Below are 16418 nucleotides of genomic sequence, written 5' to 3'. Positions count from 1 at the left end.
ATATAAAGATCAGATGCTAAAATTTTCATTTGGAATGTCACATACCTGATAACTTTTGCTCCTATTCAATTGCATGTTCCATGAAACATAGAACCAGTACAATGGCTTTCTTCTAAAGTTCTGGAAGGTCTTTTCCTAACTATCCTCATGTTGATTCAGAATCCATCTTATTCATAATGACAATTAAAATATAAAGAGCCCTATACTTGAAGTAGGAAGGCTTGGATAAAAAAAAATTAACTCTACTGCATACTAGCTATTTGGCCATGGAGTGCTTTCTTTAGGCCTCAGTTTCATCATCTGTAAAAAGGGACAACAGCAATTAGATGATAACTAATGTCATTTTGAAATCTAAGTTCATGATTCTGTAATTCTGTAAATATTGAGATAGTCAAAAGTTTATCCTAAAGTGACAAAAGTAGCTGGGATTAGAATGGAAGATTCCAAACTTCTAAATTCAATATTTTTAAAGATGGACCTATTAATCAGATAGATAGAGAGCTAATAGATGGATGATGGATAACTGTATGAATGAACAAACACCATAATAATGCCTTTAGAAGATCATCACAAAACATTGGTTTCTGAGAACTCTAATCTATCTAAACTATAAGGAAATTGAAGGATTATAGATTGGCATCTTGGTCATTCTGAATACATTACACATTTATTAAATCACAGGATTTGACCTAATAATTTCAGAACTAGACCCAATGACTCATATCATCATTCTTATTTGTTGCTAAAATATCCTAGGTTCTGCTTAAATGGAAATTAAGCTGTCTTTTAAATTGTCATATTTAACTATTCTTCACAGATGCATACCCTAATTCTGAAGTGATTTACATCTGGACCAATGGCACTGCTAAATCTGTGGTGGTAGCAGAAGATGGATCTCGTCTAAACCAATATCATCTGATGGGGCAAACAGTGGGAACAGAAAACATCAGTACCAGCACAGGTATGAAAAGAGGCACTAATTATTTGCTTTTAAATTAATTTCAAGATGAAAATATCATAACAATTTTCAATCCTTCTAATAGAATCTGCCCCTCTCACAGGATCTGCAATTCTTAATTATAGAAATAGAGAACAAGTATATTATATGGTCATTGCAGGAGAATATGGCTTATAAATGGGCAATTCTTAAGACATGCATATTCACTAGTTTGCTTAGGTCTAAGAAATATTCCTGACTGACTAGTCTTCAAAGATCATTTGTCTTGCTTTGTCAAAGAGGATGTAAGAGTTGTCGCCTAAAGCCAGTGTGCTGTTTGTTGATGAGTTGAATAAAGTCAGAGTGATTGAAGAATTTTAGGAAGGGAATGATTTATCCCATATAGAAGATGAAAAATGCTTTGTTGGAGAACAGAGTACCCCTTCTCTTTTGTTGTAGTCTTATATCTATTGTGACTAACAATGTATTACAAAAGAGAATAGGGATTAAAGGAAGATAAAACATCATGAATTCTCTAAAATTTCCAATCATTTGTGACCACAATCTTTCTGATCATTTAACATGAGTGTCTGAGATTGCATTTCAAATTATATTTCAGTAACTATGCACTTTCTATTAGAAACCATCAGAGAGGGCTTTCAGGTGAAGGAACAGAAATTTTAAAATATTAAGAGACTTCCAGCCATTTACCCAAGATTACCCAGTTAATTAGTGACACAGCAGGGGTTTGAATTGGATATTTTTAGGCAGTATGACAGGAAATAGAATTTTGGCCATAAAATCAGGAAGATTCTTACTCAAATCCTACCTCCTTTTTCCTGGGACTCATCTTTCTTGTCATTATTAAGCTTAGGGAGTTGAACTAGAACATTCAAAGATTCTTTGATGTTCTTGATTGATGTTTGAATTTCAATCTTAAAGGAGTCATTGACTTAAGGGAGGTGATGCCTTGACATGCAAATGAATTGCATTTAAATGAGGGGATTCTATGCAAAGTAACAAGCTTCACTTTCTCCTACAGAACAATTTGAGTCCAATGACCAGAGATGTCCCTATGATGTTGTAGGCACAAGGACACAATCAAGACCTCATTACACTATTGTAGATCAGCTTGCTCAGTAGATAGGGTATATTCTGTTAATTGAAAGTATTGCAAGTATGACTATGATATCAAATGTGAATAGCAATCATGAAAAAAATATAAGCAAGATTTTCTTTTACACCCCCAAAAATATATGGAAATCTAAATTTGAAAGAGACCTTCAATAATATCTAATACAAATGCTTTATTTTTCAAAGGAGAAACAGATTCAAATGAGGATATAACACAGTAAAAGTTCCATGGTTAGCATTATAACCTCAGGTTCTGAATGCATATTTTGTTTTTTTCTGCTAAGTCCCACTAACTCACTTGATCAAGTATTTTTATTACTTCCCTTTATTAAGAATCTACTTGTGCATGGTGTTAAAGCACACACCTCTTTTTTTAGACATTCATATAACCTTCAGTTTTCAGTCACATTTCCTAATTGAAAATATCTTCAGAAAATGATACTCTATTCCCTACTTTTCTTTTTATCTATCCTCTTCTTTCTTTACATCACTCCTTTAAAATTCCAGCACTAAAACACACACATTCTGCTACTCTGGTAAAGTTACAATAAAATATGGAAACTGAATCTCTCCTGGAGTTAAGCATAAATGAATGTAACCACCATCTCCTAAGTATACAGCAATCTCATTCCTTACCAGTTCACCATGAGGACAGCATTATTGTCAGCAATGAATGGCAGTTCACCTCTTGCATCCCACAAAACAAAGAAGATCCAAAGAAAATATTGCTGCATCTCCAAGGAATCTTTACTAGAAGCAGAATGGGAAGAGAATAGGTCCCCCACCCCTGAAGACTGTTTCTACTTCTTTTTTCTTCTTCTTCTTCCACCCTAGAGAATTTCGTTAGAATTTTAGGGTAGGATACTTGGAAATTTACATGCAGTCTTCATGCTTACTACTGTTAGACCCACATCCCCTTCTTGTTTGAGATTTATAACAATAAAAGAGAACATTTATATACATCAATATTGTGAGATGCATTGACTTACATCTGGGCAGGCTATAGTCTGATTGCAGGGTGGATGGCTCAGAGAGCAAGACACAGATTGTAAACAGGGATTAGTTAAAATGCAGAAATCCGATTTTATCCAGACAAAACCTCATTCAGCAATGGATTTGGTGATCTTGATCAAGCTCTCCAGAAGCTGGTAATCAGGATCATTTGAGAAATACAGTCTAAGAAATTCTATTTATTCTTCTCTCTCCTCTAACTCTTCTCTGTATTTTTAAATGAATAAATAACAATAAATATTCAAAATGAAATGCTTAAAGAAAAATTGCTTCCAGTATATTCCCACAATTTAGAAAAATTCTGTGATAGGACATGCCATTCTCTCCTTTTGTAGTTTAGCAATAGTAACAGTCAGTGAGTCAATCAAGAACCATTTATTTTTAATGTATTTTTGTATACTTGTCAAATACTACCCAATTACAATTAATTTTTTTAAGAGCTTCAAAAATTCTGAGTTCACAAATTTTGTCCCTTTTGTCTCTCCCCCAATCCACTCCTTGAAAAAGGCAAATAACTGGGGACAGATTACATATATGAGGTCATAGAAAACATTTTTGTACTAGCCAGGTTGCAAAAGAATACATAGACAATACAATAAAAAATTATAAACAAATTAAGAAAATACTTCAATCTTTATTCAGGTTTCATAAGTTCTTTATCTGTAGGTAGATAGCATTTTTCATCTTCAGTCTTTTGGAATTTATCAATTATTTATTAAGCTTTTACTATGTACCAAAAAACAGAAAGGATGAATACTTTAACTTAAAATAGCTTACTATCAATATTGTCTGATGTACACGAAGAATTTTATTGCCCTGCAGAGCTGTGTTTTCATATATTGTTGGAGTTTTTGTGTATATTGTTCTAATAACTGTGCTTTCTACAAACTGTATCACTTCATTTAAGTCTTCCCCTATTTCTTTCTCCTATTCATTTCCCTCATTGTCTATGTCCAATAATATACAATATACCACTACTGTTAGATATAAATTTATTTAGCCATTCCCCAAATCTTTAACCATTGTTTCATGCTTATTGCTATTATAATAGTAATATAAATAATTGATATTTATAATTTAGTTCTTTCCTTGCTGTCATTAAACTCCATAGAGCAGGAGTTAAAGTTTTATCAACTTAACATTTTTGAACAGCTTTTCCACTATAATTAATTTCATTTGTAATAATATTGATTTTATTTTATGTATATAAAACATTTTAAGAAGGCTTCATCAGTCTTCCAAAAGGGTTATCACTCACACACACAAAGACACACACATACACATACATGTGAAAACATACACATATATATAAGAATATATACATATATAATAAACACATAGATGTATATACAAATATATGTACATACATAAATGTATGCAAATAGAAATAGAATCCATGACCTACCCTTTAAATACAAGTTAAGAATCACTAGTGAAAAGATGTGAATAATTTAGTAACTTTTCTCACATAATGCCAAATTGTTTTTGAGTCTAATCTGATTATTTAATAGGTCTATGCTTATTTTCTGAATCCTGCAAAACATCAAACAAATGTTTCCATCTTTTTAGCAAATTGTATTTTTTTGATGATCACATTAAATACTTCATTAGCATCCTGTTTATTGTTTCAAGTTCTTCTTTCAAAAAACATTTATTTATATCCTTTATCTACACATATTAAATTTTTATCAAACAAGCAAGATTTCCCTGAATTTTTATTTGTTAAATACTTATTTTTGAATATCTCAAAACAGTAATATTTAAACTATGAAAATTTCTAAATATTATATTTTTAATTATGGTTGCAATTATTTTCTAATTTTGTAAAATATTTTTATTTAATTTTCCTCTAGCAGCAACCTGTGACTGAGTTAGCATAGAAAAATTCCAGTGGGGAAATCTGGGTCATACCCCTCCCCCCTATCCAGCTATGATCTGAAAATCCTGAAACTTACAGCTTTAGAGAGTTGCTGAAGGCCCTGAGAGGCTAACCACTCTACCCAGAGTGACAAAATTAGGTATTTCTAATTCTGAGGATCTCTATTTACTATTACAAAAGACTCCTGTAATTGAAGTTATCAATTCTGTCTTTTATAAAGTCTTCTGGCTATAAGTATTTTGGCTTTTTTCAGTTGTGAAATGTTATACAATGTTCATTATCCTCTAACCATTTTATGATGGACCTCCTTTCCCCACATTCTCCTTAAAAAAAAAGTAAGCAAAAAAAGTAAGCAAAAAAAACTTTGTTTCATATGAAACTGAAAATCTGTGACACCAACTTTGCTTTGCTCATTAATAGCTTCTTTAAACACCTCCATTGTAACCTACACAAATATTCCAGCTGAAGAAACTGTTTTCTAAAGTTTCTAGTCCTTTCCATAAGGGGGTTAGCTACTAATTTCTGGCGATGTGTTTATGTGTGTGTTTCTTTTTTTTTTTAATTTTTAGGTGAATACACAATAATGACAGCACATTTCCATTTGAAAAGAAAGATTGGTTACTTTGTCATTCAGACTTACCTTCCCTGCATAATGACAGTGATCTTATCCCAGGTGTCATTTTGGCTGAACAGAGAATCAGTCCCTGCTAGAACTGTTTTTGGTAAGTTTATATATCTGTGTTTTTGTAAGGTATTGGACAACATGTCCTTGATTGATCTTCTCTCATCTAAATTTTCTCAGGCTTTATGTTGTGTTCTTAATCAGGTGAGAACACATTTGCCCCACTTAGGATTTTTCTCTATTGGATTTTCCTCTATTTTTTACTTGCTATTTGATCTTTATGGAAAAGGAAATGGCAAACCATCTCAGTAACTATGCCAAGAAAACCCAAAAATGGGGTCATGAAGGGTCAGAAATGTCTAATCAACAAAACAACAATAAAATCAGAATTATATTTTCAAGCAGAGATTTTTTTCTTTTCTGATTAATTTGAGTCAAGACTTAGTTCTACCAGTGACTAGCTCCAAGACCTTTTAGGTATTTCCCTTTCTACTCTGGAAGAACTCAGGTTCTTCATTTGTAAAATGAAATTTCTGGACTACTTGTTCTTTAAAGATCCTCCAGTTAGTCAATGTCTAAAGAAACAAAAAATTAGGCAAATACGGAGTTTGTTCTAAAAGGGAATTTTTTTTAATGTTCTTTATCACACAGGTGATAACATATTCAATTCAAGAATATTGTCTTGGGAATATGTTTAGTATTTCAGTGTTACCTTAACAACTCTGGTCTATCCAAAGACTGAAGACCCTTTGCTGAACACTCTTGTTCATAACCTGTATGAGTAGTAGAGGATCAAGTAATCAATCTTTCCACCAAGGAGGAGAGTCCAGTACATGTAGGCTTTGACTGTCTTGGCTAATTCTGCCAGGCTGAAAAGTCTTTGCCCACTATTCCAAGGTTATCTTAAATCTGTTTGGGGATCATCAACCCAAGTAAAATTGTACAATTTATACTATGCAATATTACTGTCATTTCTGAGAAGTGCCAATATCACTGTAATTTCTGAGAAGATATCTCCAGGAACATTTCTCCTTTTTCTCCTTCTTGGGTTGGGAAGTAGGAAAAAAATAATGATCCTCTACTCTGTTATCTACTTCTGCAGTAAGGGTGGCAGAATGGAACAGAAGGAGGTAATACAATGCTAAAAATGATTTTTTAGATCACTTCTAACCATTAACCTAATTTTTGGTCCTCTATTTTATTACCACTCTCAATGTAATAAATCTCTGCATATAATGAATGATTAATAAATTTATATTGGTTTCAATTGTCAAATTTCATTACTTCTGATAGAATTAGACTTTTCTTATTTTTTACTGCTGATAATTACATTTTGTCCTAGCAAACTGTTAACATATAAAATTACTAAGGTCAAAAATAAATTATTAGAAGTTTTCATTTTTACCTCTGTCAGAAAGCAATGTTTTTAAAAATAGCATAGTTTTAAGCTGGTTACTTGCACCAAAAAAGACATGAATGATACAGATATAAAAAGCATAAAATGCATATATTAGCTGTCACAATGAAAGTTTTACATAGATATATGTAAATTAATTTATTATTTATATGTTTATGTATATATAAATGAAATTATTTCAATATAATGATATTATATAAACTAGTATAATGTGATATAATGTCTTTCCAGGATGTCCCCTGATAATCATCTATTAACCCATTCTTAGAAAGTTACCTGGGGCACTGAGAAATTAAATGACTAACCCACTAGTGTAATCATAATGCATCAAAGATTGGATGTGAACTGAATCAGATCTTTCTTCTTTGAAAATTAACAATATTTTTACTATATCATGTTGCCTTTCCACTTTCTTAAGGAAATAAGAATGCTTGTAGAAAGGATTGCTGCTTTGTTTGGGAGGTTAGACTGGTGGAATATATATTTTAAAAATTAGAAGATCCCCAGGTCCCATCTAACTCTAAGATACAATGATTTTAATTATCTGGAACTATTACAGCTATCCTTTCTATATCATGGCAGTTGGGCCATGGCAATTTGGAAAATTCTAAAATTTTTTGGTCCTATCTTCATAGAGAAATTTGAATTTTTTCTTTTACTTCTATGAGGTATTTAGAGTACCTTACAAGATTTGAGTTAAGTATTTGGTTGTAGGCTCTGTGGGTCATTTATTGGTCTTTATGTTATCTTCAGCTTCCACAAAACTCCCCCAAATTCCCATTTAGGTTCTTATGCTGACTTTGATGGGGAAATTCATGATATGGAAGGAATAACTGTAATAAGAAGAATGTTTATGGTGAGGAATATTTCTTCATGGAATTCAATTAAGTATATAGAAAAACTAATGTAATATATCTAATGAAATACAAAAATTTGGGAAATTGTAAACTGAATTTTATATGTGATAAATCTTCAATTACAACATGAATGTCTTAAGATACACAGAAATATTTAAATTTGTGCAAAACTCAGCTTTTAAATAAATGCAGTTACATTAGTTTTAGAAAACTGAGGAACTAGGAAAAATATGAATACAGGGGTTTTTAATACATCATAACAAACCTTTAGACTATCCAAAATTGCTGGAAAATGAAAATGTAAGGTGACAAAAATAAGATCCCTCTCAAAATGGAGTGTAGAATTCATTTTTTCTTTCAGAAAAATCCCTGAATTAACTGGAGTTTCCCTGGAGAAACCTTCCAGTTTCTCATATCCACCCTGTCTTAGAACAGTAAAGAGAAGAAACATTATGGGAATAGTTAGACTGCAAAAATAATTAAAAATCAATTTTAAATAACTATAAAATACAGAGAAAGAAAATTAACTAAATAACCACAATATACCTCTTGGAATGCCATATTTTTTCCTTTTTAAAAGTAATTAAAAAGTATTTTTTTTTAGGTTTTTGCTAGGCAATGTGGTTAAGTGGTTTGCCCAAGGCCACACGGCTAGGTAATTATTAAATGTCCAAGACCTAATTAGAACTCAGGCACGCCTGACTTCAGGGCCGGTGCTCTATCCACTGAGCCACCTAGCTGCCCCCAAAAGTAAAATTTTAAAAGTAAATTATTTTAAATGTTTCTAAATGTTTCATACCTGTTTTTTTAAAAAAAGAGGAAATTTAATATAATTGATTATAGTTTAAATTTTCTGGTTGTTTCAAGGTTATCCTCATAATCACTCACTATTCTACTGTGTCATAAAATACTATACAATTTTATGCTTTTTTTCCTCTTAGATATGCTCCTCAGAGATTTGGCCATTAACTGGTTCATTCTTGCCCTTGTTCTTTCTTCCTTCTAGTAGTCTTTCTATTCTGACGTCTTTACTGTTCTGTGGAATAAAATACCAAATAATTCAATGTATCAAGAGTTTTATTTTAATGGAAGATCATAGGATCATAGATTTAGTGGTTTTGTTTTTGTCATGTATGACTCTTCATGATCCCATTTGGAGCTTTCTTGGCAAAGATACTGGAGTGGTTTCCCATTTCCTTCTCTAGCATATTTTGCAAATGAACTGAGCCAACAAAGTTAAGTAACTTGATCAAGATCATATAGCTAGTAAATGTCTGAGACCAGGCCTAATATTCTTTCCTCTGTACTACTTAGCTGCCTTTAATTCTGGAAGGCTTCTTAAATATTATCTATTCAAACTGTTTCATTTTATAGATGAGATACTTAAGGCTTAGAGAGGTTAAATAAATAAAAAAAGGAATGTCTAGAATTGAAATCTAGGTCTTCTGGCTCCAAATTTAACACTTTTTCTATTTCACATTTAGGACCTAACTGGAGACTTCTGGAACCTTAGGATTAAATTTGATAAACCTAGGTGCTTGGGTCTTTATAAAAGCTATTTAAAGATCTCAATTTTTGATTTTTAGCAACAAATTAAAACCAATAAACATTTATTAAGTGATTATTGTGTTCCATCATTATGCTACATAGTGAGTGTTTAGTTATGTTCTACAGGTTTGAGCCAGTTAGGGAATCTAATTTCTTAATTAAAATGAAAAAGAAGGGTGGCTAGGTGGCACAGTGGACAGAGCACTGGCCCTGGAGTCAGGAGTACCTGAATTCAAATCCGGCCTCAGACACTTAATAATTACCTAGCCGTGTGGCCTTGGGCAAGCCACTTAACCCCATTGCCTAGCAAAAACTGAAAAAAAAAAAATGAAAAGGAACTAGAACTACTAAGGCATTATTTTTACTTGCTATTTAATCTTTGTGGAGCAGAAAATGGCAAACTACTTCAGTATCTATGCTAAGAAAACCCAAAATGGGATTATGAAGGGACAGAAATGTATAATCAACAAAACAACAACAATAAAATTAGAATTATATTTTCAAGCAGATACCCTTTCCCCTCTCATTAATTTGAGTCAAGACTTAGTTCTGCCAGTGACTAGCTCCAGGAACTTTAGATAATTCTCTTTCTACTCTTGGCCCCCCGTTTCTTCATTTGTAAAATGAAATTCTTGTACTACGTGTTCTTTAAATATCTTCTCAACTTTAAAATGCTAATGTATCTTTTAAGTATTCATCAAAAAAATTAATGAAATATTGTATGAGAACAAAGGATGCATCATTTGATATACTTAAACAACACAATAAGTCTTTAAGAGTTTCATCCTGTATACTATTGGATATTAAAATATTAAAATATGTTTCATTTCAATAACCTCATACAGTGTTGCAAAGTCAGATAAAATGAATATAGTTAATACATGACTTCCCTTTCATGTCATGGCTACAGGAGATCTTTGTCTAGAAGGAAGAAAGTCTGCTTTCTGACTCCCTATCTCTATTTTGTTGTCTTTGAGGTTCTAGTTTAATTGCCTATTTGCTCTTTCAAGAAACTTGCAAAGATGGTATTTTTCTTGTGTGTTTTATCTTAGAGGCTATTAAGATCCCTTTTGTCATGGTGGCATAGGACATTTTCTCCTCCATGATTTGGAAAGTTCAAGTAATGTGCTTCTTTCTCTGCCATATATTTTCCAGATTCTCTTATTCAATTGGATTTAGTGGAAGTATGAAAACAAAATGTATAAGGGAAGGGTTATTTCAGGAGGACTTTACACTCTTTAAGGTCAATAACACTACGTGAACTCTTCAAAAGTCATTGATTGGGATACTATCCAATTTCATATAATCCAAAAATTCAATGAATAATACCTATCAGTGGGCAGTTTAGTGACTCTGAAGTTGAATAACTATTATCCTCCAAATCCAGAGAGGATGCTAAGTATCACCTTTTGTAACGTTATTTTTCCAATTATTTTATTCTGAATTTAAAAAATAAATATTAATGCAATCTTACAGAAGTCTAGTATTCTATTTTTGAGAAAATGAAGGGCCAGGGCAGATAAAAAATATGGTTCAATCAGTCTCTTCTCTCCAACTTTGTCTCATAGGTAGGCAGATTTAACTAGTATTTAAAATATTTAAAAATAAAATGCACCTGTGCTGTTAAATTGACCATTGATCTTTTCCACTTTATAAAGGGAAATTAACCTTTGTATGTTGTATTGATGATAATTCTATGAATTTATTATCATCATCCTCTAAGTTTTATATAGCACTAATTAAGATGACTCCAGTTCCAAGGGATATGGATCACATTAATTCATTTATTGATTTATTTAATAGTAGTTGGATTTTATGTTATTTTTCTCCAGAGGGTTCAAGGTGCTGATACTAATTTATTTCCTTTCCTCCCATCTTCTTTGTCTGGTATTTCTGACCAAAGGAGTAACTACAGTGTTGACAATGACAACCTTGAGCATCAGTGCCCGAAACTCTCTGCCCAAAGTTGCTTATGCAACAGCAATGGACTGGTTCATAGCTGTGTGCTATGCCTTTGTGTTTTCTGCATTGATCGAATTTGCAACAGTGAACTATTTTACAAAGAGAAGCTGGGCATGGGATGGCAAAAAAGCTCAGGAAGCAGCTAAAAACAAGGTGCTTATTTTTATTTTTTCCTTTTTACTACATGTGTTTTATCTACTACTAGATCAGAATGATTTAGAAATTGACTCATTTATGGATTACCCAAGCCCACTATTTCTCCTCTCTTCTTCTGCTTTTGTTTCATTTAACACTTTATGCTACTCATATTAGATCGATGTTCATTGTTAGGGAAGACTTAAGAATGAACTGGGCCTCAAAGAGAAGTAGGAGATGAAAGAAAGAGACAGAGGGAGAAACAGAGAGACAAAAATAGAGAGAAAGATGCAGAGTCAGAGACACAGAGAGACAGACTGGCAGAAACAAATAGAGAGAGGAAGACAAACACAGAGATAGACAGAAAACAGAGACAGAGAGATAGAACCAGAGACACAGAGATAGAGAGGCAGAGAGAGAGAGAGAGAGAGAGAGAGAGAAAGAGACAGAGACAGATACAGAGACAGAGACAGAGACAGAGAGAAGAGAGAGACAGACAAAAGAGAGACAGAGACAGAAACTGTGTATACACACACACAAACACAGACACACATACAAACCTACAAGTTAGTGAGGGACATAGAGGATATCCTAATGAGTATGAGCATATTGCATGTTTGGGGAAGAGGATAGTAAGGATCTTGGCATAATTGAAGCACATGTCTCTGGCCATTTGGATTTTTTAGCAGATATGATGAAAACAATGTTTAATATTAACCTAGTAGTGGCACAAAGATGATCTAGAGTTATAGACTAGAAAAAATAAGACTGATTAATGAGTTATTACATTTTCTCATGTTTAGGTGAAATGGGTCCTTACTAGTTGAATGCTAGTGAGAAAAAAGAAAATAAATCATAAAGGCAAGTGAAATGGAAGACTGACCATCCAAGTTTCTGTCACCCACAATTGTATTTAAATATAGCTCATGTCAGTGTGGCTATTTGATACAACTCTGAACAGAGATTTGCTAGTAAAAGAGGCTCAAATTAATGGACTAAATAAAGTTTATGGATAAAGATGTGTATTCAAATATTCATGATTCAATTTTTGTGGATAATTAAGATAACAGCCTTGTGATGATTCTTTAGTACTAATCATTTCCAATTGTTTAACTTTACAGAAGGTATCAATTTCATAAAACCTCTAATTTCTTGGATTAATTTATTTACAAAGAATGTAACATCAGACTAATGAAATATGTAATGGATTGCACAAGTTAATAAGATCCAAAGGAAGTTTAAAATAATAGTAGTCCCATCCATTTGATGAAGGAACACATAATTTGAGAGACACAGATGATAAGTGAGGATATATTTCACAAAATATTGGATAATACTGAGTGCAATATTTATTTTTTATTATAAAATATGTCTGTAATATAAAAGTTTTTGGAAATAGGATACCTTCATCCTTTTTAAATAATGATGAATAACAAGATGAAACTTCACTTCTCTCCTTTAAAGAGAGCTTTATACCAATAAACTATCAAGCAAGATTATTTTTATGAGATTTTGCATATCTAATAGTTGTGCAGAATTGAACCAATAAAGTGATGATAGTACTAAGTTAATTTGTAATAAATTATATTGTTTTAATTTGTTACAAATTTTTCACATTAGAATATAAATTCATTAAGAGGACTGGTTTTTTTCCTTATTTCTGTATCCCCTAGGAATTAGCTTAACACAAAGCAAATAGTTAATCAATGTTCTATATATATAAATTTACGTAGGGAAGAAAAACAGGCAATAAGAGGTAGACTTTCAAGGTAAATTTGAAGTTCTATGTCTTGGGTTTAATCACTGCCTTCCTAATCCTCTGTTTCTTCTTTTTAGAGATCATGAAATTCAAATTTCTTATTTTATAGAAAGAAGAGGACTCTATCTTTTGCCATTTTCCTTTACAGGCAGTAATGAGTCCATGGGATTGTTGACAACCAGTCAACTTAAGTACCTAAAGCTAACTTTCCCCTCTCCCTCCCTCTCCAACCCCTCCTTCCCTCTCTACCTTCCTTCCTTCCTTCCTTCCTTCCTTCCTTCCTTCCTTCCTTCCTTCCTTCCTTCCTTCCTTCCTTCCTTTCTTTCCATAATATCTTATCTTTCGTAAGATTTATGATGAAACATTATGATTTGCTGAAATAATAGATAATTATATGACAATAGGAATTAAAATCCAAGTCATTAGTAAATACTGAGGAGTATGTATGTGTTTGTGTATGTGAGATAGTCTGGCAATTTAATCATTTCACAAACATTTTCTTAAATATTAAAAAATATCTGTCTGATAGTATTTTAACACATTTTGACAATTCTATTGGCAATGGGAGGAAGGAGATAATTACAGCTGGTTCACCTTTCATACCCTGTACTTTCAAATATGGTATAAGCAACATGATCTCAACCTTTTTTTTTTTTACTGTATTTTGCAGAAAAAAGAGCGTGAAATATTCATGAATAAATCAACAAATGCTTATAATACTGGAAAGATGACCCATCCACCAAATATTCCAAAGGATCCAACTCCCTCAGGCATTTCAAATGCAGCTCCAGTTCCAGTGAAACCTGCAGAGGAGAAGCCTCCTGAAAGTAAAAAAACTTATAATAGCATCAGTAAGATTGACAAAATGTCCCGTATTGTTTTCCCAGTCCTGTTTGGCACTTTCAACTTAGTCTACTGGGCAACATATTTGAATAGGGAACCAGTTATTAAAGGAGCCACTCCTCCAAAATAAGTTTCAGGACTCCCAAACCTTATGAGAGCCATACTTCCAACAAAAGGATACCAAGGAGAAATTTGAGCTCTACAAGACTTTTGATATTTGGGCAACACCTTTCAGGAAATTTTTGCATGTTTAATGATATGTACAAATAATATTGCCTTGATTCTTTTTACATGTAACCTCAGATATTTCAAAAAAGTGACATTGACAATGGCGGCTACATAATATTCTAGAAGGTCAGAAGATGCTGAATACCATCCAACTGTTCAGGGTCTTACATTGCTAGTTTACAAACAAGACAAGCTATATTTTTTAACTGCTCCAAGTATTACATACCAATGTTTTTTATACTTCAAGTAACAATTCATACTAAATTTCCCAGATGATAAAATATTTTAGGAATTGTTCCATGACTTTTGCCTGACCAAAAATCCAGGTCATAAAGATTGTAAAGAATATAATTTTCATTTTAAGGAAACCATGAGCTTTCACATACAGAATAAATTGCATTTGTTAATTTTCACTCTTTGTTCTAAAATTTAAAAAGTACTGCATGAGCTCAAGAAATAAATAAGAAAATATTTATGCAGACAAACTTTAATGAAGAAATATGTTAGATTAACAGAATATTCTCCCCAAAACAAACAACTCTGGATAAATTTCTCTTGGGGGAAAAATCACCCACTAACCAAAATAAGTAGCACAGAAAAGAAGTGAAACATAAGCATGAAAAAATGGTTCAGAGATGACACTGGAATCTTGGTCCATGTATTAAATGTATCTGAGAAGTACCATCTCCTCGCTGCTGCCAGTGTGTTTTGCTTCAGTGGTGAGAATCTGTAATTAGTTACTTTCAATTTTCTTGCCTTGTAAGTAATTCATGACTGATTCATTGCTCTAGTAGCTTTTGTAAATTAATCTTAAATGTTTATTAAATAAAAAATTCTACTCTTGTGGGTAAAATGTCATCTTTTATAGGCAAACATTAAGATTTTGCTGGAGTTATTTTTTAAAACAAATTCATGGAGAAAATTCATCCAATAAATAGCTTGACAAATTGTTGTCAGGTCATCTTTATTTCTTTGGGTCTTCGTTTTTATTTCAACAATTATGATGCTTGGGAACAAGAATAGTTTTCCAGAGTTGGAGTTGAAACTCATATAAGCCCACCAAAGTCTAGAAATGAAAGATGATTTTCCCCATTGTTCCTAGAAAAATAGTGCTGCCCATAATTTCTTTCATTCATTCCCTGTATTATGCAGAATTCTGGTTGATAATTCCTTAAAGGAGGCAGAGCCATACATATTATGAGACTTTCACCAGGTCATTTATGGACACCATTTACAACCCTTAGTTCATTTTCTTTTCATGTTAATATAGAAAAATTATTATATGATAGGAGGACATTGTGAGAAACTTTCAGCTGTGATCTTTTCTATTTCTTAACTTAGTTCAACATATATGGTAGTTCTGCTTCTGTTTGACAAATAGTATAGTAGAAGTAATCATTTTTTTAACTGGTGGCATAAAAAAATGAAGACAAAGAAATTCTTATCCCTATAAAGGCCCATTTAAATTCTCATGTTGGAAAAAAATTCACAGACCCACTCATGGAATGGTTTTGTCTTTTGTTTAAATAATAACCTAGATAAATTAGAGATATTTGCCATTAGACTGGTCACAGGGTCAATATTCAGATCCCAGAAACTCTTGAGAATAAAAAGCTAGTATGTTAAAACAAATGCAATCTAAATAGGTAAATAGAGTTCAGGCTTATGAACTCACAAATCTTTGGAATATTCAATTACTTGGGACTAAAATAAAACTGTGTTACTGTTTGCAATATCATCTTATGAATGAGAACCACTTATTATATCCCCCTGTGTACCTCAAAGATGTAATTTGAACATTATAGTTGAATCCATATTATAATGAGACAATTTATAATGGGTTTTACTATCCTGACTGTAGCCATTGGATATTGGATACTTCCAGCCCTTCTTTAAAAAGATGAAATTGTAGAATTTACAACAGTATGTAATAATTAGATCTCAGTTATCTGTAGCAATGAAAAGAGTGAACTTGCATCATTGAAGTAAAGAATTTCCACCCTTCCTTTGTTATTTTCATTTTTATGATGTTTTTGAGGGTTTTCTTGTTATTTTAACAAAGGAGCATTGACTTTATTCAAGGTTC

The 16418-nt window shown here is 32.2% G+C and overlaps 1 protein-coding gene across 1 annotated transcript in view; it reads left to right on the top strand.

Moving 5' to 3' along the window:
* Positions 1-14234, top strand: part of GABRA5 (gamma-aminobutyric acid type A receptor subunit alpha5) — a 104139-nt gene extending 89905 nt beyond the window's left edge. The window contains exons 6-9 of the mRNA XM_074231964.1: positions 818-961; positions 5531-5683; positions 11309-11520; positions 13932-14234. Of these exons, the coding sequence (XP_074088065.1) occupies positions 818-961; positions 5531-5683; positions 11309-11520; positions 13932-14234 (812 nt within the window). The remainder of the gene's footprint in view (positions 1-817; positions 962-5530; positions 5684-11308; positions 11521-13931) is intronic.
* Positions 14235-16418: the final 2184 nt, after the last annotated feature.

The sequence above is a fragment of the Macrotis lagotis genome, chromosome 1 (genome assembly GCF_037893015.1).
Source record: "Macrotis lagotis isolate mMagLag1 chromosome 1, bilby.v1.9.chrom.fasta, whole genome shotgun sequence".
Classification (NCBI taxonomy): Eukaryota; Metazoa; Chordata; class Mammalia; order Peramelemorphia; family Peramelidae; genus Macrotis; species Macrotis lagotis.
This window is presented reverse-complemented; position numbering and strand designations above follow the sequence as displayed.